The sequence below is a fragment of the Vipera ursinii genome, assembly GCF_947247035.1.
Source record: "Vipera ursinii genome assembly, chromosome: Z".
In the NCBI taxonomy this organism is placed as follows: Eukaryota; Metazoa; Chordata; class Lepidosauria; order Squamata; family Viperidae; genus Vipera; species Vipera ursinii.
In genome coordinates, this window is record NC_139517.1 from 72,027,870 (window position 1) to 72,052,775 (window position 24,906).

Sequence of the window (24,906 nt, forward strand, 5' to 3'; positions counted from 1 at the left end):
CATACACACACACACACACACACACATATACACACACACATACACACAGAGAGAGAGAGAGACATACAATCAGTATAAAAGCTTATGAAAAATATTTTTTCGGAAACAGTCTTCCCCTGAGGGTATACCACATATATGCTAGATTCATAAATATTGATCTGCACTGCAGCTTAGTCATCCAAGTTCATTTCTTCCAAGATGTATAAATTGCTTCAGTCACCTGACAAGTCTGCAGTGGTTGCCTCAAGATATGTTCCCTACTGTAAGGTGATGAAGAACAACCGCATCAATGAGGCCTCCGGAAAATCTGGAGAAGATTCCTTCTTCCACATATGGAAGATACAAGAGCAGGACCAATAGGGAACAAATGTGTACCACATGGCCAGGATTCTAATGTTTCCTTACCCCCAATATAATTCATTGGTTTTTCTGGACCCAGTCCCAACTATCTTCATTCTCTTGTCTATTCTTCTCAGCCTCAATTATTTCTTTATATTTTCTGCGAAAGAAGCCCATCTGCAAATTAAAGAAAAAAAGGGAGGAGGGAAGAAACAACTTTATGAATATTTGGATTCCTTTTTTTATTTGTAATATATATTCTCAGATTGTTTCACTACTCTATTAATAGAAAGGTACTCATCAGAAAACAAGCAAGATCTGATCAGGCTTCCCCAATAAGATGCATTCCAGAAGTGTGAGACATATTAGGTGGAAATTCCAAGATATGTATTCCAATACATATGAAGAGTAATGCTGCAAGCAGAGATATGACTTTGAATTACATCGGGTATGGAAGATTCATGGTCCAGGTAATTATGAACATAAGAGAAAAAGGCATGTTGGTTCAGAATACTCCAAACAAACAAACATGCTTCTGATAAAGTAACAAACAGAATATGAAGTTTAAAAATCTTCTCTATTGATGATTCTCACCATTCACATATAAAGAACTGCATGATCTTTGCTTTCCTGTAGCCTGAATCCACAGTCCCCAATTTGATAGCTGTTTTCTGATTCTTTTAATTATCACTACTCCTCTATTTATTGACAGTATTGCTCTGTGCTTTTTTACTTTCAAAGATCCAGATTGATAAAAGAAAATAAAAATGGCCTTTGTTTTGAAACACAGATTTATAGACCCTACTTCGTACTCTACGGTCAAAAAGCCACATATTTAGGAACTATATTATTGAATATATTCATATATTATTGAATATAACTATTGAATATAGTTATTTATATATTATTCATTTTTGGTTTTAGTTCATATATTTAGTTCACATATTTAGGAACTAAATATGTGAACTAAATATATGAACTAAAACAAAAAATGAATAATAACAGAGAAACAATGTTACAAAAGGGTATTCTATTTGATAACGAGAAATGATAGAAGAAGAACTGAAATAAATTTATATAGGAAATTAACCCCTATGTTAAAATATACTAAAACATAGGGGTTAATTTCCTTTATCTCACTATTAACTATTATCTCACACTTCTTCCCTTTTGCAACCTTCCCTATTTATTACCCTTCACATTCTCCTCTGTCTAAAATTCCCTTGCTATTCATTAGAAGTTCCCTGTTTTTTGGTAGGAAAAGGATAAAGCTTCTTGGGGATTCTAGGGTTACTATGTATATTTTCTCAGCTTACAGTAGTTATTTTCAGTGGGGCTTCAGGAGAAAGGCTGATACTTCCCCATAAGACTACCATTTGATGCTCTACCTTTAGATTTTGCACAAGAACACGAACTCCTTTCCAGCCCAATAAGCAGAGATTCTTTAGGAGCCCTTGGCATTTCAGCAGTATATTTCATGGTCACACCTTGGAATTAAGTGGCTGCTTTAAGAAGTAGCAAAGTGGAAAGGTTTCGCTACTCATTAAGATTTTTAAAAACCTCCTTCAGCTTTAACTATTATTCAAAATTATACCAAGTTTCAGTTTAGGAAAAATTCAGCATAACTTTTTTTTAAAAGTTTATATTAAAAGTATCTCATGATATTCTGCAAGGAATAAATATTTAACATTCACATTAACTATTTTGGTACAGATTGTCCACAAGAGGGTACAGTTGCAAACTCAGAGGTTCAGCATAAATTTTACACTCTACACAAACCCTGAATAATAACTGCACAACTATCCAATTATCCAAAAAGATTGCACTGTTTCAATGGAGATCATATTCACTGTGACAGAGAACATCTGCAAGCTTTCTGTTCAGTTTGGAATTGTGGGCCACTATTTTGACTGGTCATTTAATATTAATTTGTGGCTTTGCAAGTTCCCCTCTCGAGTAAAGAAATTGGGTTCTGTAAACAGTTGAGTCTTTTCTTCCTTACTGGGGTTTTTATGCCATTCCATAAACAAAAATAATTGCAAGAGATTTGAGTAAGCATTCAAGAGTAATTGCTCAAATGTAGCAGCATGGCATTGAGATCATTAAGTCAATATTTTGTTCATTGTAATTAAACATTTATGTAACTCCTACTGTTTTAAACCTGTTTTCACCCTCCTGCAGTTTGTGATGTTTTAGTACACCTCCATCAGTCAGATGTTATTACTCTCTTTCCCAACATGGAGTGTATTTAAAAGAGCTTTGATCCTGCTAAGCTCCTGTTAACTATAGATTTTTAATTGAAAATCTTTTATCGAATTGTACGTCCTACAAAAATTCAGAATTGGAAAGCGTTTCTGGTTAAAGGCAATGCTGAAAAGCAAGAAAAAATATTATTTACCGTATATAATGAAGTATGGGGTTGCATATAGCATTGCTGGGCTGCATGTCCAGCATCATATTTCCATCAGCCTCATTCATTATTCTGTTTACCGTTGAGAAAGTTTGCTTATTTCACAACAACAACAATACCAACCTTAATAATAAAGTTGTAAGGGACCTTAGAGGTCATCTAGTCCAACCCACTGCTCAGACAAATGGCTGTTCAGTCTCTTCTTAAAAACTTCCAGTGTTGGAGCATTCACAGCTTCTGGAGGCAGATTGTTCCACTGATTAATTGTTCTAACTGTCAGGAAGTTTCTCCTTAGTTCTAGGTTGCTTCTCTTCTTGATTAGTTTCCATCCATTGCTTCTTGTCCTGCCTTCAGGCACTTTGGAGAATACCTTGAATCTCTCTTCTTTGTGGCAGCCCCTGATATATTGGAAGACTGCTATCGTGTCACCCCACGTCCTTCTCTTCATTAGACTAGACATACCCAGTTCCAGCAACCGTTTCCTTATATGTTTTAGCCTCCAGTCCCCTAATCATCTTTGTACTCTTTCTAGAATCTCAACATCTTTTTTACATCATGGTGACCAAAACTGGATGCAGTATTCCAAGTGTGGCCTTACCAAGGCATTGTAAAGTGATATTAACACTTCACATGATCTTGATTCTATCCCTCTGTTAATGCAGGCTAGCATTGTGTTGGCTTTTTTGGCAGCTGCAGCACACTGCTGGCTCATATTTAAGTGATTGTCCACTAGGACTCTGAGATCTCTCTCACAGTTATTACTATCAAGCAAGGTACCTTCTATACTGTACCTATCCATTTGGCTTTTCTTGCCTAAATGTAGAACCTTACGTCTTTCACCACTGAATTTCATTTTGTTAGATAGCGCCCAGTGTCTGTCAAGATCCTCCTGTATCTTAAGCCTATCTTCTTGGGTGTTGGCTATTTCTGCCAGCTTGGTGTTGTCTACAAATTTGATTAGTTCCCCATCTATCCCCTCATCCAAATCCCCTCATCTATCTCCTCATCCAAATCATCTCTTCATTCTGATGGACATTGTGATAAAATTATTATAATAAAACAAATTTTGTAGCTCAGAAACAATTCAAATGGTTTGCATAATAGTGACTCTGATGTACAACAACCTTAGAGCTGAAGCTTGTAATATGTTTTATTACATTAAACAAATAGCTACTTCAATGCCTACGAGAAACAATATTGCATTATGCCTTCTGAAAAATGCATGCTGTTGGAAAGCTATTGCATTAATATTCTAGTATCTGCACTGGTAAATGACTATCTTGCATCAAAAATATGCTGATGTCCTGTAAGTTCTTAGATGCTTTGGATTAAGCATATTTAAAGGATTTATTCATCTACCAAACCATTTCATTTTAACGTTCTCTGAGCCTTAGTGTGATTCAAGATCTCTCAAAACACCCTTTCCCAACCTTGCTACCCTCCTTATGTTTGCTGTTCAGTCCACTAGTGTTATTGCTTAGAAATCTGGGAGATATATTCATATGAGGAAATGGCAACTAAGTTAGGGAAGCTGTTATAAAATAAGTAAAAACTTTGTCTTATCTTTGAAATTCCTTTCCCATGGATATATTCAAAAGCCGAAACTGTATCAGCCATATTATTTCTAATTCCTCTGACTTTTGCTATATAGAAACAGAACAGAGATTAGCCTGAGGACCTGCAAGATGGCCAAAAAGCTTACAATCAAATACGACCATTTTGTAAACACAACTGGGTCTCAGGAAGAAGCAGACTGAAAGGAATCTATTAAAAAAGGTGGGTGAAAAAGCCACAGGATTTACATCCTAGGAGAAACATTTATAGAAAAAAACCTGATCCTTAGTTAGTAGGAGATTCCTGCTACTAAGAGTCTTCGTATTTGCAATGATATATCTTATCTATTCTACTAGAGTTCTTCTCAAGAGAAAAGTGAAAATAAAGGCAGGCACCTGGGAGGAAGCCTTTAACAGTGAGCAACTTTTCCATACCTGAAATCAACATTTCATCTTTCAAATATGTAGCACTTGACATAGTGGGTGGAGAATAAAATGAAGTGAGAGGCATCTGAAGCTAATTTTCACATATTGGTAAGACTGAAAGAACTTAAAGGCAAAATATAGGAACCCCACAATGTATGCCAAAGGATGTGAATGAGCAAAGAGAACAAAGAACAAACAAAATTTAAGGCAGTAGCTCACAGAAATCTAAAACTAAATGGGAGCAGAATACTTGTGTCTCAGACACAAACCTCAGATAAGATGGACTGAATCACTTTTGCTGAATCCAGCCCAAAATTACTCTAGAGGGGAAAAGATAAAACAGCCTTCCCTACCATTATGCCAGTTAGATATGTTGAACTACAGATTATATCATCTCCAGCCAGCATGGAACTTCTAGACAGAGATAATATGAATTTTAACTCCAACATTTCTAGAAGGCAACAGAATAGATAAGTTTCAGCTAATGAATTCTTCCCCTTTATTGCTTGAGAATCCATTATCCCACCACTCCATCAAATAATATTCACTCATTTAAGCATTGGGTCCCAAATTTATTGTCTAGAGAGGAGAAGTCCATGGACAGCAACAAATCAGTGAGCATAACAGATATACTGTTGTTGCACTGCCATTTTTCAAAGAAATTTAATAAATACAGGAGGACACTAGTGCTGTGTGATGTGCATCCGTCCCTGAAATATGCACACATTTATCTTTTTTTTAATGGCTTGCTGAGCTCTAAAGATGCCTATTCTTCATACAAACCACATACTTTGAACATTAAAATCTACACTTGCAGTTATGATCAAAATTACAAAAACTCCTTTTAATTTCCTCCAGGGCCAAACAAACAAGAACAAACTATTTCCTACTGTTCTTTTAATAAAAACTGCCGGCTTGCAAAACATCTGCTTCAGAAATTATCACTAAAAGTTTGCTGCAACAATTTCTAGGATTTCTATCATTTCACCATTGGATAAGGAATTTGTTCCTTCATAAGCAATAAAAGAAGTTGGAAGAGTTAATCAATATTAATAAAGCATGAAATTCAGAATCTACAAGTGATCCTGCTATGAGTCCAGAAATAGAGTAGCTGTAAAAAGCTAAGACCTGCAGTAAAATCAAGACCAAAAAATAGGCAGATGATTTCAAAAGGAAAGTGGAGAGGTTCATGGGAAATCAATTGCTATTCATGTTAACTATTTACTACTTTCTGAATCATAGGCAACATATCTTATATACTAGTTGCTGCTAAGAGACAGTAAAAGAAGACACAAAATACTGGATATGATCGGTCACAATGTCCTGATCTAAGAGGTTTCTTCTTAGATTGTCCTTCCTTTTACATAAATACCTATGAATAGAGATACTGGCCAAAACTGACAAGACAGCAGTTAGAGCATCAAATTGAAAGTGCATAGTTCTGAACATGCACGCAATATCAACACTCATAGAAAAGGGCAGAGTTTGCATTGTGATGTTCTGTATAACCCAAACCCTGTAGATGCTGCTGTCCTTATGATTTAAAAGTGAGGTGATTCTATAGCCTCGGATGATCTCATTTTTAAACTGAGCTATTCTACTCTTATTGAAATAGAACAAGAAACAAAATTGGTTGCCTGTTTTAAGAGATGAAGCAAATATGGTTAGCAATACAAGCACATTTTGGTCTAGGCCAGAGGTAGGCAACCTTGGCTCTTTTATGACTGTTGGCTCAGGAATCCTGGGAGTTGAAGTCCACGAGTCATAAAAGAGCCAAGGTTGCCTACCCCTGGTCTAGGCCTATTGCTAATTATGTAACAGAAATTCTGGGCAGATCAGATGCTTTTCATTACCTTATAAACACAGGTTTCATTAATTTTATTTCTTATCTTTGTATGCTTTATTTCTTAAATGTATATCCCACTTTTCTTTCAAAAGCTCAATATAGCATATGTCAGGTCACCCTCTCTTTTGCCTCAGAGCAACTCTGTAAAGATGTATTCTGGGGTGAGGTGAGGCAGGGGAGGTGAGATGAAAGACAATCACCATTTATCAAAAGAATTTCAGAAAAGGAGGCCACTTGAAGAAACACATAAATGACCAAAATAAAACAGTATTAAGTGGGAATGTCATGTGGTTAGGCTGTTGCTGTAACAGTAACTTAAGAAAGCATCACAACCGGTATGGAAATACAAACTGCTATTTGGACAGATATTTCTACCTCAGGAAAAATCACTATATATTCAAGATGATTTTTAAACTAGAATTATAATTGCACAAAGAAAACTGTTTTTACACAATATGCATTTAGTTCAGGTTTGGCAATTGTCTTTTATTCAAATAATTGTTTGGCATGCCAATTCTTATAGTTCTTTTCCATCTACATTTTAATGCCTGTTCAAAGTTCAGCTCAGTTATATAGTGCTTCTTCTTGGTCCTTCTCTGTGTTAAGTCCCTTTCATGGATTTAACATAATTTACAGTCTCATTTAGTTGATACTAATTTCAGCTTCTAAAAGTGAACCCTGATTTGTAAAAGGTACACAGTATATTCATTTGTCACCTATTATGCAATAACTGCCTGAATCATGAGATGGTCAGCAAATAAATTTGATAAATAAACTAAATAAACTAAATAGTACTAATCACTGTTTCTCAATTCCCATCTTAAAACCTAACTTAGCTATTTGAAATTTCTCAGAAACTTATTACATTATGTAGAACCTGTCTCTGCATAGAAATATTTTGCTAACTAAAGGGAAAAGAATAAATATTAGTACATTATTCACAATCAGTATCAAAATGTCTAATAGGAAAAAATAAAACCTCAAAAACGATCCTGAGTTGATAGTTTTGATTTACAGAGAGAGATAAACAAGCAGAATAAGCTCTCTGGCAATCTGAATTCAACATTTTAAAAAAGGCCAATATCCACATCCTTAGTAGAATAGCAGCTATCATAAGGAGCTAAGAATTTATCTTATAAAATTCCAAATGGCTCCCAGGGAATTAAAAAAAAAACACCTCAAGCCTTTATATCATTCAGTCCAGTCCAGACAGGGAAAAAGCATCCATTTTTGACGAAAAAGACTGAGCTAATGGAAAGGCCTGGATATGCTCAGCTACAGAAATTCAATAGGTAACTTTGGGCCAATCACTCGCTCACAGCCTACCTCACAGGATTGACAACTTTCCAAGGCGGTCTGTTTCTATCTTACTTAGCTTGCTTACCACATTCAATCCACTTCCAATCTTGTTTTCAAGAGCTAGGGGAAAGAGACATGTGTCCTATTTTTTCATGACAGCCCTTCAGTTCTTAACATTCCCTTCAACTAGCTAAGTATTCCCAGTAATTTCACTCTTCTGGTTACTTTCTTTGAGCACACTCCACTGTGCCTGAGACTTCCTTAGAGGATGATGAAGCACTGTACTTTAGATACAGCCCTGCTAATCCAGAATAGAGTGAAATTATGACGTTTTATAATTTTAACTCAGTATTTTTATTAATTATGATCATTTGTTAATAATAACAATGAAACTGGATCTCAGTGGAGCTGAAATTCATGAGCAGCTTGAATTTAAAAGCTGATCCCTCAAACTTTTGGCTGGGCAAAATCAAATTTTGCCACATTTCTTTTTATATGTTAACTCCTATCCAGCATAACTACACTGCCATCTACTGCATTTTTTGAATAGAACTTTTAGAAGAAAGCATTACATTTCTATTTGGAGTATAACAAAATGCAATTTGGAATGCACTCAAACGAATGTCACAGTAAAAATACACAAATACCTAAAATATTATGCAATTTTGGTTTTTAAAAATCTTTTGTCCCTTTCCTTCCCACATATCATGTATAAAAATAGGTTATTCAGACCAAAAATAGACAGCTAGATTAAACAATAATTAATCACTACAACAAGAAGAAACAACTAAAGGCTTAAATGTCCACTGAACTGCCAACAGAAACAGCTCAGGAAAGGTTAAAAGAAAGGCACTAAATGGAAAAAGAATGTCTTTCCAATCTTAAAAGTGTACCAAACAGATTTCTGAAATGGAAAGTGTACAGATAAATTGGAATTCCTAGTTTCAATGCAAGAGGAGACCAAATGTACTAGGAATATGAAATTCTGAACTTAAATGTGGCATAACATAACCAAGTATCATTACTGCCAACTGATCTAATGTTAGACTGCTTGTTTAACTGTAGAACTGTTACATACAGTTTTGCAAGCTACATTGACAATTCCTAATGGAAAATCTATTAATTAGTAAATATGCATGCTACCCTTCTTTTCTTGTGCATATACTCCACTCTCACTTGGAAGTCATGCATGGTGATAGTTATTTGATGTTTGTGCATATTGTATATTTTGGGCATCACTTTGCCAAAAGCTATCGCCCAATTTTCTGAAAATGTTCTTCTGAAAAACAACCTAACTGTTTTTGTACCTCACTCTAAGGATGCTTGGCAATGTCTTTCAAATTCGTTATGGAAGGACATTTGCACTTTTTCGGAGAAAAAGTTCATGAGATTAAAAAGAGTGCTTTGTTTTATCATACATTTTATCTTTGACAATCCCCCCCCTACCCTACCCCCCTACCCTACCCTAAAAAAAAAAAGAGTGCTTTGTATTCTGATATGCTTTCCTTTAAACCTTTAAACCTCTGTAACTTTTTGGCCCTCCAATCTTTCTCAATTTGTAAAGAAAAAGGGCAAAAGGCAGAAATTCCCTCACGCATTCAACTTATATATATGTGAAGCCAAGGCCAGATCAGACTGCTGGGATAAGGAAAGACGAGATCCTCTTACAAATCCTCCATGTCATCTCAGAACTAAAGTACTATAGGTACTCCATAAGGAATTTCACAGTTTCACTGAAATGTCCTTGTTTCATTTTTGAGGGATAAAAAAATGAAGAGCATTTAAAGAAATCATTTTTTTAAAAAAGCCAATGAAAATTGTCAGCATACTACTTTGTGTCTTCTTTATGAGTTTATGTGAATGCAAAGAATTGTATTATTCAGGTGCTGTACTGATCCCACTTTAAGTATATAGGCACTAATGGCAAGTTCAAAATTTAACAGTTTTCCATCTATCAAGCAATTTTTCTTAAGAGTATGAAACATTGGAAATAAAAACATGCTGTTTTATGCTGCATTCTTCCTCTCTCTTTATGTCTAGTTTCTGCTCAGAAGGCATGACTTCAGTTTAATGCTAGTTTACTGGCTACTATAATCTATAATAAAGGAGATAAGAGGAAGGACAGGATAGCATGGTTTTAATGGTTTTCCTGTGGGTTTCATAAATTTTTGTCTAAGGATCACCCAAGTTCAATTTTTCTTTTGACCTTTGTAAATATTGTTTAGGTTATTATTTTTTTGGCAGTAAGCCCACTCCATTCAAATTCCAACTATATCCTGACTGTATCATTTTTTAGTCCTTTTATATCTTCTAGATATTGGACATGACCTTTTCAAATCCAAGGTCTTCTGTAGCCTTCCTCAGTTCCATCCCTTGTTTTATTTTTTCTTGAAACAAAATGGACTTTATCTCTGAATTAAGATAAATGAAGCTCCATTTTACAGAACAAAATTTGTCATAAAATCATCTACAGCAGTAAAACTGATAAAAAATATGAACTGTTCTCCCTGCAGCATTCAGAAAAGAGCATATTTGTTCTAAATATGTTTTTAAATTTGCCCAAGAACATTCATACTTCACAAGTCCAAGCTGGAATACAGTGGTAGCTAACTGCCATTTTATCATCCAGCATATGAATTAATGAATATATTGTTCCTTCCGTCTCTTGACAGGATGCAAAAATATTTTTAAAGGACCTCTGGCATTATTTGGAACTCTATATTCAAGCTAAACTTTAAACATTATTAATGAGATCAAGCAAAGGGTAATACAATTATGGTCCATTTTTTGCCAAAAGTATATAACATTACAGAACATTACATCTGTTCTATAATTATCATATTAGTATGAGCAATTGCTGTATACTTGGTTCAACCAATGATAAATATAGATCAAAGAATATGTTCTACTTTTCAAAACAATGTACTTCTCAAACAATTATTTATTTTTAAAATGCATCTGCTGCTTTAGTTTATATTTCTAGAAGTTTCTAATCATGTAATTATTAGCACCTTTTAATTTGACATACATATATGCCTTGGCTTGAGTTCTTAAGAATTCTACTCATTCTGAAAAATTGCTTACCCCATAAAATAACTTTTTTCTTGTCAGGAGATTATATATGTTTATATGATGCGAACTAAAAGCTAAAATGCATAACTGGCTTCTGATGTACACACACACACACACACCTCCAATTGATTACACTTTAAAATTTAATTCAATGTTTACCCATACGGTTGCAGAGAATACAAATACACACACACACAAACACATACAGACCTCCAACGAAGTCCCATTACTTGTGGAGGAGAAACTGCAATACCATGAAGGGTGGGAATGATTTGCTCAGACTCCTATTTATATTAAGTGGCAACTGTGCACAATCAATTCTATTTCTCCAAAGATTTGTCAGAGTATTGTACTAATGAGGAAAAATCTATGGTGTTCCTTTAAGCTTTCCATATGCTGAAGAAATTTATTGGGCATTTTCTTACTTATTGAAAGAAATTCATTAGTTATTGAAAGGAATTCATATACTTCAATAGGAGAGACAAAAAGTCTAGATAATGGCTATAGCAGTGACTGGAGACAGTAAAATAGAAGAGAAAGAACTGGAGAAAATCACAAAATACAAACACCTGCAAATAAAAATAGAACAACTGGAGTAAAAGTAATCAAAGATAGTACCAATAGTAATAAGCACCTTGGGTGCAATCCCAAAACAGCTGAAGCACCATTGATATTGACAAAATCACCATCAGTCAATTGCAAAAGGCAACTTTACTTGGAATAGCTTACATTTTGCAACAATATATTTAATACCATCAAACAACAACATCTGCCTATTCTAGGCCCTTGGGAATGTCTATGGAGATTCTTAGTCATCCAGGTCATACTTGTCCCAAAGATGCTTTTTTTACGAGGGAACTGGACTTTCTTCTTTTTTCTTCTCATCCAAGTAGCTTCCTCAGCTTTGACTGGATGGTGGGAATGGAAAGATTTATATTCCTTTCAGACAACTGGTCATTTGCATTCTTTTAGAGAGTCTTTGAGGCCACTGGATGTTTATCTGTGTCATCAGGTTTACCTGAATAGTGCAAATAGGTGTGGAGCCTTCTTGGTTCTGTTGAAAGGACTGTGTTGTAGACTAGAGATAGATAATGTTGTCTCTCACCCTCTCTGTTGAGAAAGGGCTGCTCAATTTTGACATAAATGGCCTCTTTGACCCCTCTTTCTAACCAGCAGTCCTATTTGTCCAAAATGTGGACTTTGCTGTCTTTGAAAGAGTGGCCTTTGTCTTTTAAATGCAGAATCTTGTCCTGATGGGTTTGTTCTATGTTGTGCCATGCGTTTATGAAGTGGTTGTTTCCCCAATGTACAGATCTGCACATGGCTCACTGCATTGTACTGCATATTCTACATTGCTCAGTTTGTGTCTGGGTGTTTTATCCTTCTGCCTTTGTGTATTCTTGGGTTTGAAGTATACACATATGTTGTGTTGGCTGATCCTCCTGAGCTTTTCCGATATTCCTGCAACATATGGAATGATTACATTGCTTCATTTATTATTTTCTTCTTTGTTATGGAGGAGCTTCCTTGATGTGTTTTAGTTCTTTTTCTTTCCCATCTTTGCTGGTAGGAAGGCCTTCAGCTTGGTAGTGTGGGGTTCTGATAACCCCCATTTTGTGCTCCAGTCGGTGGTGAGAATCAAAATGTAAATACTGATCTGTGTGTGGGGGATTTCTGTAAACTTCAATATTAAGGATTCTGTCTTCAAGGAGTATAAATTCTTCTATTCCCCACTATCCAGTCAGAACTTTCAACAATTCCGAGAAGGCTCCACACTCATTTGCACTACTTAGGTGACCCTAAGGACACAAATAAACCTCCAAGTAGCCTCAATGACTCTCTAAAAGAATGCAAATGAACAGATGTCTGCAAGGAGTATAAATCCTTCCATTATCCACCATCCAGTCAGAGCTGAAAAAGCTTCTTGGATGAGAAGCAAAATGTCTTCAAAGTAAAACAAGAAAGTCCAGTTGCCTCACGAAAAAGCATTATGACAATACCAGTGGGAACAAACAAAAGCAATCTGGGTTAAAAAAACTTCTATCTTCTTTGCCAAAGACCTGAGTGAGAAACTAGGTCTTCATGGCTCTCTAAAACACCAGCAGGTAGGGCTCAGTCAGATCTCAAAGGGGAACCTCATTTCAGAGATTTGTTGCTGTTATAGAGGAGGTGTGTGCTTCCAGGATCCCAACAGTTGGTATTGAGCCATCCCTGCCAAATCCAATTGATAAGGCAGATACTATAGGAGATAGTTGGCCCATCAAGTTACCAGGCCCTAGGTTATGTAAGGCTTTATAGATAATAGCCAGTATTTTGAACCCCACCCAGAAGCAATTTGGGGACCAGTGTAGCTTGCAAAACAGAAATGGTAAATAAACCTACTAAAGTATGTTCATCACTAAGTATGTTGCTGTTTTCTGAACTATTTGAACCTTCTAGGAAATCTTCAAGGGTGGCCCCGTGTACCACATGTTGCAATAGGCAAGATCACCATAGAATAAATGGCTGAATTGACTCCCCAATCTGTGAAAAGGCTTAACTGGCACACCAGATGAAGCTGGGCAAACAGTTTTCTGATCACAGCTGTCACTTGCTCATCTAGTAGGAACTGTGAATCCAGAGAAACTGTCAAATTGAGTTTCTTGAATTGCAAAGTCCCACCCTATACAAAGTCAAAAATGGAATAGACCTAAATTTGGGTGGTCCAAACACCCACAGCTAGCTAATTTTGGTAGGGTTGAGTCAGCAATGGTTCCTCTCCATCCAAATCCATACAGCCTCCAAGCCCTGGATCAGAAACTTTGTAGGCTCACATTTACAGTCTTGAATTGAATAACTGGGTATCAGCAACATAATGATGGTAATGAACCAAACCCCAAAGCTTGTGTTCCTCCTCATTCTTCAACACATATGACAATTGACATACAGTTAATTTAAAACAAAGTCTTTGGGTACAATTTTACTACATGAAACATGTTTTGTAATCATTAAAAACCATTATAGTCTGGAGATTAAAAAAAATGATAGAGTTTAAAATCGTTGGCTATTCAGTTTTTTTTTGAACCTCATACCTATTTTATGTAAAATGAAGGCTGGCCAACAGAAATGGATTCTCTACACTCTTTGTATTGCTAATAGATTAATCCTTCAACTTTGGAAAAACCAATTTAAGGACTCAATTATTCTTGTGTATTTAACACTTGATATTACTTCCAACTTTAATGAGTTCTTACAGACATAGACTGTGTATCGATGATTATAATAAAACATAGTATATAAACTTTTATACACATACAGTATATATATGTGTGTACAAGCCCTTATGTTTGATGTTGTTATCACTGTTTTTTTTTCTTTTTTGATTCTGTTTAATTAAAGAAAGAAATAAAAGCAAAAATCTCACAACAATCAATTCAATAATATTTCAGTGTAAAAATAGTAAGTTCATAGAAGTGTTCGGAGAACTTAAGTGTTTTCTGAGGACTTTGAATTTACAAAAGAGAACAAATATTAGCCATTAGACTCCTACTTTCCTTTTTGAAGACTATATATTTAATGAAATTGTCACTGCAAACAGCCAAGACAAACTGAATGGTTCAGTTGCAGATCCATAAGAACACTAATAATTATTAATACTTCAATTGTGTCAGTATTTATTATTGATATAATTATTATAATATAATAATTGAGTTGGTGACATGCATATTAGATTATTTTTAATTGATAATGTAGATTTTTTGTATTCAGTTATATTTTATGGTTATAATTTAAGTTCAAAGCAATAGATTTTCTTAAAATAAATTAAGGTTAAATTATATTAGTAATATGAGATAGATAGATAGATAGATAGATAGATAGATAGATAGATAGATGATCTCATCCTATGTAATCACCAGATCAATTGGATAAAAACAACCACCATCTTCAGCCAATTACTCTGCTGACTGGTGAATTCCAGCTGGAAAAGGCTACATTATACTACATGAACTATTTTAGAAAGATTGCTTAATATTTTGACTTTCAGAAAAGAAAGTTGGACAGGAAATCCAAATCAGGAGTATTGGATAGTCAGAGCATAAGCTGGAAGGATCTGATTTTCTTTATTTTTATCTTATGTTGCACTGTTCCATTTTTGCATAGGTTCACAGAAACTCAATTGTAATTCTCCTCATAGGACAGCTATAATTCACTTTCTCTTATATTTAGAATTCTGCATGAGCTTTTCAAGCTGGAAACTGCACAGTAGAAGTTAAGAAGACGTGTGTCAGTATTTTACTGTTTTTTGGTTCAGGTATGATAAAGTAAATGCTGGGTATTTTCAGATTAAAATGCAAAGTAAAAATATATCTTTCATTCTGAAACATCTGTGACATACTGTTATGATGTCATTGCACAAAGGATGCAACTAAATACTTGCATTGACATTTTTCGATACAAATACGCAAGTGGGGTTATTTGCATTATGATGTATATGGCATCATTTTCCCCTTTCTCCCTCTAAATGTCTGTATTCCCATCTCTATGAGCAATACAAGGTGAAGTTCAGCTTAAAGACTGCAACCAAATATAAGCAGCTTTCCAAATCTAAAATTTTATGTGTGAGAGAACAACATTATAGATTAGATAGATTTTACAACTACTTATTATGTATCATTAAAGGTAAAGGTTCCCCCGCACATGCGTGCTAGTCGTTTCCGACTCTAGGGGCCGGTGCTCATCTCCGTTTCAAAGCCGAAGAGCCAGCGCTTGTCCGAGGACATCTCCGTGGTCATGTGGCCGGCATGACTAGACGCCAAAGGCGCACGGAACGCTGTTACCTTCCCACCGTAGTGGTCCCTATTTTTCTACTTGCATTTTTACGTGCTTTCGAACTGCTAGGTTGGCAGAAGCTGGGACGAGTAACAGGCGCTCACTCTGTTACGCGGCACTCGGGATTTGACCCGCCAAACTGCCGACCTTCCGATCGACAAGCTCAGCGTCCTAACCCACTGAGCCACCGCGTCCCTTCTATGTATCATTAAACTGCAATAATTAAAAATCATAAACCCAAAACCATTTATGACAGAACTGCAACAGTATGTTTGCAATATGAAAATAACAGTAAACCGCAAATAGGCAAACTAAACTTATTTTTCACTTAACCTTGGGACAGAGTAATGGAATTTAACTGTCCCTTTGAGAAATTGCATTCACTATACACAGTATGAATGTCACTAGTTAAAATCTACTGCCCTATTATATACAATACAAAAGGATTCTGGAAGCAAGCAACCACCAAGTTTAGGAAATTGTGCCAAACTAAAATATGTACAAGTGATTTTGATATATTATATTTTATCCAATATGAAACAATCCAAGATCCAAAATAGGTTATGAGATTGCTACATATCAATTATTTTTGAAACAAACACTTCTACATCAAATGGACTATTTGAAACTTCTCAGCTTAAATCTGCAGATTACTCACTTTGCTTAATTTGGGGATAGATGAAGCCAAGAAATGTATTTGTTAAGAACCAAATTATTCACCTTCAGCCGTACTATGCAGCCTACACTTTAAGAACTGTTTTACAAATCTCAAGCAGGGGTTCCCAACCCCTGGTCCATGGACTGGCACCAGGCCATGGCATGCAGAAACCAGTCCGCGCAAACAAGCAAAACCCCACTGGAGGGATGCAGGCAGCAGACGAAACCATCCATGGAAAAACCTTTCTATAGAACCAGTTCCTGGTGCCCTAAAGGTTGGGGGCTGCTGGTCTAAAATATATATAAGGCTGCTATAACAGCCTTAAATTACAGACCACAGTAAGAGCACTACTGTACTTTGTTCTGATCACTTAACTCGAAGAACATTCTCGTATTATCTCTATAAGGATTAAGTTGATTGCTTGAATATTGTTTTTGAAAACTCTGTAGCATAGGAATATAAACTTAAAGTTTAAAATAAGCATCACTTTTCCAGATATAAGATAAAACAGCCCCATTTGTTTGTAAGGCTATAACCCTACATTTAATAAGTTGGAAGGAGTCCCAGTGACCAAATAAACTTTCCTTAGACAGGGGAGGACCTGATGACTATATTCAAGCAGAGAATGACTGGCCCATGTCACACATGTTGGTAGAGGCTGGATATTGATTTCCTGGGCATAAAGAATTGTGTTGTTGTTTTCCAACTATATTATACTTAGTTTAAGACATAAGACTACAGAGCTGTTGTGTTTTCTGTCTTGAAATGCTGAATAATTGCTACTGAAGATTCTTGGAAATTATGGCTATTAGGGAGCACTGGAAAATCAAAACAAAGAGGACAATCATTTGGAATAAGAAGTTCCAGGTTATATCCGCCTACCATGACGGTTTCCTGATATAGGAAACAATACCTAACTTTCTTCTCTAAAGTTGCAAGCCAGATAAAGAAATAGTTTTTTTTAATCCTTAAAAACAGGCTATACAAAAATCACTGGCAGAATAAATGCAGATCAATTCCCATTTCCCAAGAATGTAAAATAACATGAGGCTAGGGAGAGGGGGAAATATGATAAGTTAGAAAACATTTATAGTGAATCCTTACTCTCATGTTCATTTTTAAATTGGCTGATCTTCCACAAAGTTTAAAGAATTTTCTAAACATAAAAATGTGGGGTATTTATAGGAAGAGTGCTTTGATCATTTTCCTAAGCAAATCCTGTGTATTTAGGGCTGACGCTTTTCTAAGCAATGCATGTGAAATGCATGATTTGTTTAATTTGGGCAAAAAGACTTTCATGTATTCAAGCTGTATTATTAAGAAGAAAACTGAAATGCTACTGGACTCTAAACCGTACGATAATTAAATTACAGCCTCTTGTGATTTATTTGTACAAATTTATCTATTCAATGGAATAACAAGGCATATTTTTTAGACTTAAGGACAAAAAAATATCACTGCTATGAAATAGACCAGAACCATAAAATTTAGGTGGTATGTGCAGCCACCTTCTAATTCCTAGTTTCCTGAAGTGGCATCATTATTAGGAGTTTGCACCAAGCAAAAAACTTGGTTGAGATTCTGATCAGCAAAAGAATCTTAACCTCATCTGGAAATACTACCAGTCTATTTAAACATTCCAGCTGTGTTGTCAACAGCAGTATTGTTTTTCTCTGTCTGTCTATTTAGGTAAGGGACTACTTTACCCTCATCAAAGACAGCAACTTACCTCCATAAATAAGCAAAATATAAAAAATTGTGTATGCCTACCTTCTGTTACCAGAGCTTACTGAATTATATTATTATGCAGTGCCATTCAGAAGGATCTGCAGAACTTGATGACTTTGTCAGAAATATGAAACAAGAGATGTTATAGCAATGCAAGCCCTGCTCCTGAGTTAAGCATATGTGATTATCATGAAGCTTGTACAAAAGTGGAATTATTACATCATAAGCATGTTATGTCATTTATCCTGCCCCACCCTGCTGATAACAGTACCTACCTGACTTTAACTGAGAAATTTGGAGATTGTTCTTCAGCTGGTTAGATCTACAGTACTGTTAGTTGAAAGAAGCAGACTTTTCTGTATGAGGAAATGCTTTGGAGCATATTTTTAAATGAAAGTAATGGCTGGGTTATGGCAAGAAAGATAAAAGTAGGTTGAATGCAGTGTGGATGGGTTAAAACTCAAGGAAACAGAATCAAAGATAAATTAATACAAAACTGAACGTCCAATACAAAAAGAGCATGTTGAAGGGGATTGGTTATACAGAAAGATTGAATTGAACTGAACTGCAGAACAACATAGAAGGAAGAGAGAAAGGGTGGTAAGGAAGACAAGAACACAGAAAGTAGTTGTCATGGTTCCGACAAATGAAACTCTTCAGAGAACTTCAAAGCATTGTTTACCTTAAAGAATCTTTATTCAAGTAGCATAGCTTCAGCACATACATGGTCGAAGCCAAAATCTGAATTCTCCTCCCCTCAGCACATAGTATCAAATACAATTCCCTCCTCTAATTAGCAGTCATATATCACATTCTCCAATTAGTTTGAATTGCAGGTTTTCCTTCCTGTTCTCTAGCCCGCCATCTCTTATCATCTCTTATTTCAAAAGCCCCTGAGTTCATACACTTTTACAATATTGTTATGTCTAACTAACTCCCAGCTCATTCCTCCTCCTCCCCCAGTATCATGTAATTCTAAGAATAAAGCATAGGACAGAAAAAGGCTGCATCTCCATATGTTGTCAAAGCAAGAACATCCAATGTTAGCAGCGTTGACAGTAGTAGTGATTGAAGTTAAAATTCTGGGGGGAAAAGGTAACTTTAAAGAATAAAACATGATTCATGATTTGGGAATGGATACGGTGGAAGTAAGGATGGTTTCAGATATGAGGAGGCATATAAATGGTGTTGATTTTATTTATTTATGAACTGCACAGTCATCTTGTCTCAAAATATATATGGGCCAATGACTATTTCTCGAGGGCAGAAGTACACAACAGTGTCCTTGACTTGGCCCCAGACCACCAAAAAATCATGCTGTGCTTGGTGTTTTCTGATCTGTGATGGCTTAAGCAGCACTTTCTGGTTCACTTCATTGAAGAGAAACAACTTCATTTTAACTAGCTTCTGTTCAGACTGTTAGGAACACCCTCTTCCCTCTAGTCAGTTCTCAATCATTTTTCACAACCATACAAGTTCACTGATGCAATAGTAAAGCAATGGCTCTGTCACGAGCTTAGATGTTACATGAACAGACACTTTCTACAATGCCAGCCATAAAAAATCAGTTTATGTGGAATCTGCCATAACATGTTCCTCTTTCAAGGTTCTGACATAATTTTAACAATCCTTCAATTTCCCAGCAAAGAAAATGAAAACACAACCTTTTGTTCTGAAGTTTAATGATCCTGGGGTATAAGACAGTTTATTCTTTGCAATTAATGGATGCTAAAGAGCCTAAAAGACCAAAAAGCACTTTAAGCCAAGGCCATGGCTAATCCTTTTGTCTATGTTGTGTCTGACAGACAGCTTACCTTCCATAGCACTACAGCCAATAACAGGAAGATGAGAATTCCCACCAGTAAACTGATAGCGATGATCCATCCGACCACATAACCACGAGGCTCCATATTGTGCAAGGCCTCAAAGACCACCTACAAAGTAAATAGAGGGTGGGGAAAACCATACAGTTAGTCTTCAGTACTCCCCATGACATATATGCTTCATTAGATCCTCTGGCAATAATTCTAAAAGCAAGATAATAATGTCAAACTACAATTACAACATCTGGCTACTTTCAAAAGTATATTTAAAGTATGAAATCAAAAGTACAACTAAGATAGCATGCTTCATGCTTGATGATTCTATTCTGTTGTTTTCCACCCAGAAGTGAAGCTCCATTCAGTATCTGTCATCATCAGAATGCAACAATAAGATAGATTAATTTCAATGGGTCTATTTTAAATTTAGCAAAGTTTGGAACTACCGTATATACTTGAGTATAAGCCGACTCGAGTATAAACCGAGACCCCCAATTTCACCCCCAAAAACTGGAAAAAGTTATTGACTCGAGTATAAGCCGATCCGCCGTTCTGCAAGCCTCTGCCGCCAGCAGAGGCTCGATCCGCCATTTTGCAAGCCTGAATACACAGGAATACCCTGTGTAGCCGTGGCTCGTCGGCAGGTCTCCGTTCCTCCTGCCGACCTTTGGGGAGGTTTGGGCGCCTCCCCAAACCTCCCCAAACCTCGGCAGGTCTCCGTTCCTCCTGCCGACCTTTGGGGAGGTTTGGGCGCCTCCCCAAACCTCCCCAAACCTCGGCAGGTCTCCGTTCCTCCGCGCAGACCTGCCGACCTTTGGGGAGGTTTGGGCGCCTCCCCAAACGTCCCCAAACCTCGGCAGGTCTCCGTTCCTGTTTGGGGAGGTTTGGGCGCCTCCCCAAACGTCCCCAAACCTCGGCAGGTCTCCGTTCCTCCGCGCAGACCTGCCGACCTTTGGGGAGGTTTGGGCGCCTCCCCAAACCTCCCCAAACCTCGGCAGGTCTCCGTTCCTGTTTGGGGAGGTTTGGGCGCCTCCCCAAACCTCCCCAAGCCTCGGCAGGTCTCCGTTCCTCCGCGCAGACCTGCCGACCTTTGGGGAGGTTTGGGCGCCTCCCCAAACGTCCCCAAACCTCGGCAGGTCTCCGTTCCTGTTTGGGGAGGTTTGGGCGCCTCCCCAAACCTCCCCAAACCTCGGCAGGTCTCCGTTCCTCCGTGCAGACCTGCCGACCTTTGGGGAGGTTTGGGCGCCTCCCCAAACGTCCCCAAACCTCGGCAGGTCTCCGTTCCTGTTTGGGGAGGTTTGGGCGCCTCCCCAAACCTCCCCAAACCTCGGCAGGTCTCCGTTCCTCCGCGCAGACCTGCCGACCTTTGGGGAGGTTTGGGCGCCTCCCCAAACGTCCCCAAACCTCGGCAGGTCTCCGTTCCTGTTTGGGGAGGTTTGGGCGCCTCCCCAAACGTCCCCAAACCTCGGCAGGTCTCCGTTCCTCCGCGCAGACCTGCCGACCTTTGGGGAGGTTTGGGCGCCTCCCCAAACGTCCCCAAACCTCGGCAGGTCTCCGTTCCTGTTTGGGGAGGTTTGGGCGCCTCCCCAAACGTCCCCAAACCTCGGCAGGTCTCCGTTCCTCCGCGCAGACCTGCCGACCTTTGGGGAGGTTTGGGCGCCTCCCCAAACGTCCCCAAACCTCGGCAGGTCTCCGTTCCTGTTTGGGGAGGTTTGGGCGCCTCCCCAAACGTCCCCAAACCTCGGCAGGTCTCCGTTCCTGTTTGGGGAGGTTTGGGCGCCTCCCCAAACCTCCCCAAGCCTCGGCAGGTCTCCGTTCCTCCGCGCAGACCTGCCGACCTTTGGGGAGGTTTGGGCGCCTCCCCAAACGTCCCCAAACCTCGGCAGGTCTCCGTTCCTGTTTGGGGAGGTTTGGGCGCCTCCCCAAACGTCCCCAAACCTCGGCAGGTCTCCGTTCCTGTTTGGGGAGGTTTGGGCGCCTCCCCAAACGTCCCCAAACCTCGGCAGGTCTCCGTTCCTCCGCGCAGACCTGCCGACCTTTGGGGAGGTTTGGGCGCCTCCCCAAACGTCCCCAAACCTCGGCAGGTCTCCGTTCCTGTTTGGGGAGGTTTGGGCGCCTCCCCAAACCTCCCCAAACCTCGGCAGGTCTCCGTTCCTCCGTGCAGACCTGCCGACCTTTGGGGAGGTTTGGGCGCCTCCCCAAACGTCCCCAAACCTCGGCAGGTCTCCGTTCCTGTTTGGGGAGGTTTGGGCGCCTCCCCAAACGTCCCCAAACCTCGGCAGGTCTCCGTTCCTGTTTGGGGAGGTTTGGGCGCCTCCCCAAACCTCCCCAAACCTCGGCAGGTCTCCGTTCCTCCGCGCAGACCTGCCGACCTTTGGGGAGGTTTGGGCGCCTCCCCAAACGTCCCCAAACCTCGGCAGGTCTCCGTTCCTGTTTGGGGAGGTTTGGGCGCCTCCCCAAACCTCCCCAAACCTCGGCAGGTCTCCGTTCCTCCGCGCAGACCTGCCGAGGTTTGGGGAGGTTTGGGGAGGCGCCCAAACCTCCCCAAAGGTCGGCAGGAAGAACGGAGACCTGCCGAGGTTTGGGGAGGTTTGGGGAGGCGCCCAAACCTCCCCAAAGGTCGGCAGGTCTGCGCGGAGGAACGGAGACCTGCCGAGGTTTGGGGAGGTTTGGGGAGGCGCCCAAACCTCCCCAAACAGGAACGGAGACCTGCCGAGGTTTGGGGAGGTTTGGGGAGGCGCCCAAACCTCCCCAAAGGTCGGCAGGTCTGCGCGGAGGAACGGAGACCTGCCGAGGTTTGGGGACGTTTGGGGAGGCGCCCAAACCTCCCCAAAGGTCGGCAGGTCTGCACGGAGGAACGGAGACCTGCCGAGGTTTGGGGAGGTTTGGGGAGGCGCCCAAACCTCCCCAAACAGGAACGGAGACCTGCCGAGGTTTGGGGACGTTTGGGGAGGCGCCCAAACCTCCCCAAAGGTCGGCAGGTCTGCGCGGAGGAACGGAGACCTGCCGAGGTTTGGGGACGTTTGGGGAGGCGCCCAAACCTCCCCAAACAGGAACGGAGACCTGCCGAGGTTTGGGGACGTTTGGGGAGGCGCCCAAACCTCCCCAAAGGTCGGCAGGTCTGCGCGGAGGAACGGAGACCTGCCGAGGTTTGGGGAGGCGCCCAAACCTCCCCAAACAGGAACGGAGACCTGCCGAGGTTTGGGGAGGTTTGGGGAGGCGTCCAAACCTCCCCAAACAGGAACGGAGACCTGCCGAGGTTTGGGGACGTTTGGGGAGGCGCCCAAACCTCCCCAAAGGTCGGCAGGTCTGCGCGGAGGAACGGAGACCTGCCGAGGTTTGGGGACGTTTGGGGAGGCGCCCAAACCTCCCCAAACAGGAACGGAGACCTGCCGAGGTTTGGGGACGTTTGGGGAGGCGCCCAAACCTCCCCAAACAGGAACGGAGACCTGCCGAGGTTTGGGGACGTTTGGGGAGGCGCCCAAACCTCCCCAAACAGGAACGGAGACCTGGGGAGGTTTGGGGAGGCGCCCAAACCTTCCCAAACGTCGGCAGGTCTGCGCGGAGGAACGGAGACCTGCCGAGGTTTGGGGAGGCGCCCAAACCTCCCCAAAGGTCGGCAGGAGGAACGGAGACCTGCCGAGGTTTGGGGAGGTTTGGGGAGGCGCCCAAACCTCCCCAAAGGTCGGCAGGAGGAACGGAGACCTGCCGAGGTTTGGGGAGGTTTGGGGAGGCGCCCAAACCTCCCCAAACGTCGGCAGGTCTGCGCGGAGGAACGGAGACCTGCCGAGGTTTGGGGAGACGCCCAAACCTCCCCAAACGTCGGCAAGTCTCCGTTCCTCCGCGCCCTGCCTGCCTGCTTCTTTCCGCTGCGGAAAGAAGCAGGCAGGCAAGGCGCGGAGTTTGGGGAGGTGCGCGCGCACCTCCCCAAACCTCCCCAAACTTCGGCAGGTATCGGACGGCGGTGGCTTGGGAGAGGTGCGGGCGATCCCGGAAGCACCAAAGCCTCGGCCGCGCACAAGTCCTCGGTAAGTTTTTTTTGTTGACTGGAGTATAAGCCGAAGTGGAATTTTTCAGCCCAAAAAGTGGGCTGAAAAATTCGGCTTATACTCAAGTATATACGGTACTTCCTAGCTTAATCAGGTTCTATCCTGCTCAGTCTGCAGACTATGTCTACAATATTTGTAGATATCAAATTCATCTTGCTTTGAAAACAAGAGAGGAAAGGAGGTCAACCTGTCACCCAAGCTCAAATTCAATGGTGAAAAAGTAAGGTTTTACATTTAGGCAAGAAAAATCAAATGCACAGGCATAGTATAGTTGGTACCTTGTTCAATAGTAACAACTGTGAGAGGGATCTTGGAGTCTAGTGGACAATCGCTTAAATATGAGCCAGCAGTGTGCTGCAGCTGCCAAAAAAGCCAACACAGTGCTAGGGTGCCTTAACAGATGGACAGAATCAAGATCACGTGAAGTATTTAATACCACTTTACAAGGCCACACTTGGAATAGTGCATTCAGTTTTGGTCACGATATAAAAAAGATGTTGAGACTCTAGATAGAAAGAGTACAGAGAAGAGCAACAAAGATGATCAGGGGACTGAAGGCTAAAACATATAAGGAACGGTTGCTGGAATTGGGTATGTCTAGTTTAATGAAGAGAAGGGTGAGGGGTGACATGATAGCAGTCTTCCAATATCTATGGGGTTGCCACAAAGAAGAGGGAGTCAAGCTATTCTCCAGAGCACCTGAAAGCAGGACAAGAAGCAATGGATGGAAACTAGTCAAGGAGAGAAGCAACCTAGAACTAAGGAGAAACTTCCTGACAGTTAGAACAATTAATCAGTAGAACAACCTGCCTCCAGAAGTGGTGAATGCTCCAACACTGGAAGTTTTTAAGAAGAGACTGGACATTTGTCTGAAATGGTATAGGGTTTCCTGCCTGA

The 24,906-nt window shown here is 40.0% G+C and overlaps 1 protein-coding gene across 1 annotated transcript in view; it reads right to left on the minus strand.

Moving 5' to 3' along the window:
• Nucleotides 1-417: 417 nt before the first annotated feature.
• ITGA9 (integrin subunit alpha 9) overlaps nt 418-24,906 on the minus strand; it is a gene marked incomplete at its 3' end in the record, with an annotated part of 228,818 nt that continues 204,329 nt past the window's right edge. The window contains 2 exon segments of the mRNA XM_083379007.1: nt 418-516; nt 19,955-20,074. Of these exon segments, the coding sequence (XP_083235133.1) occupies nt 418-516; nt 19,955-20,074 (219 nt within the window).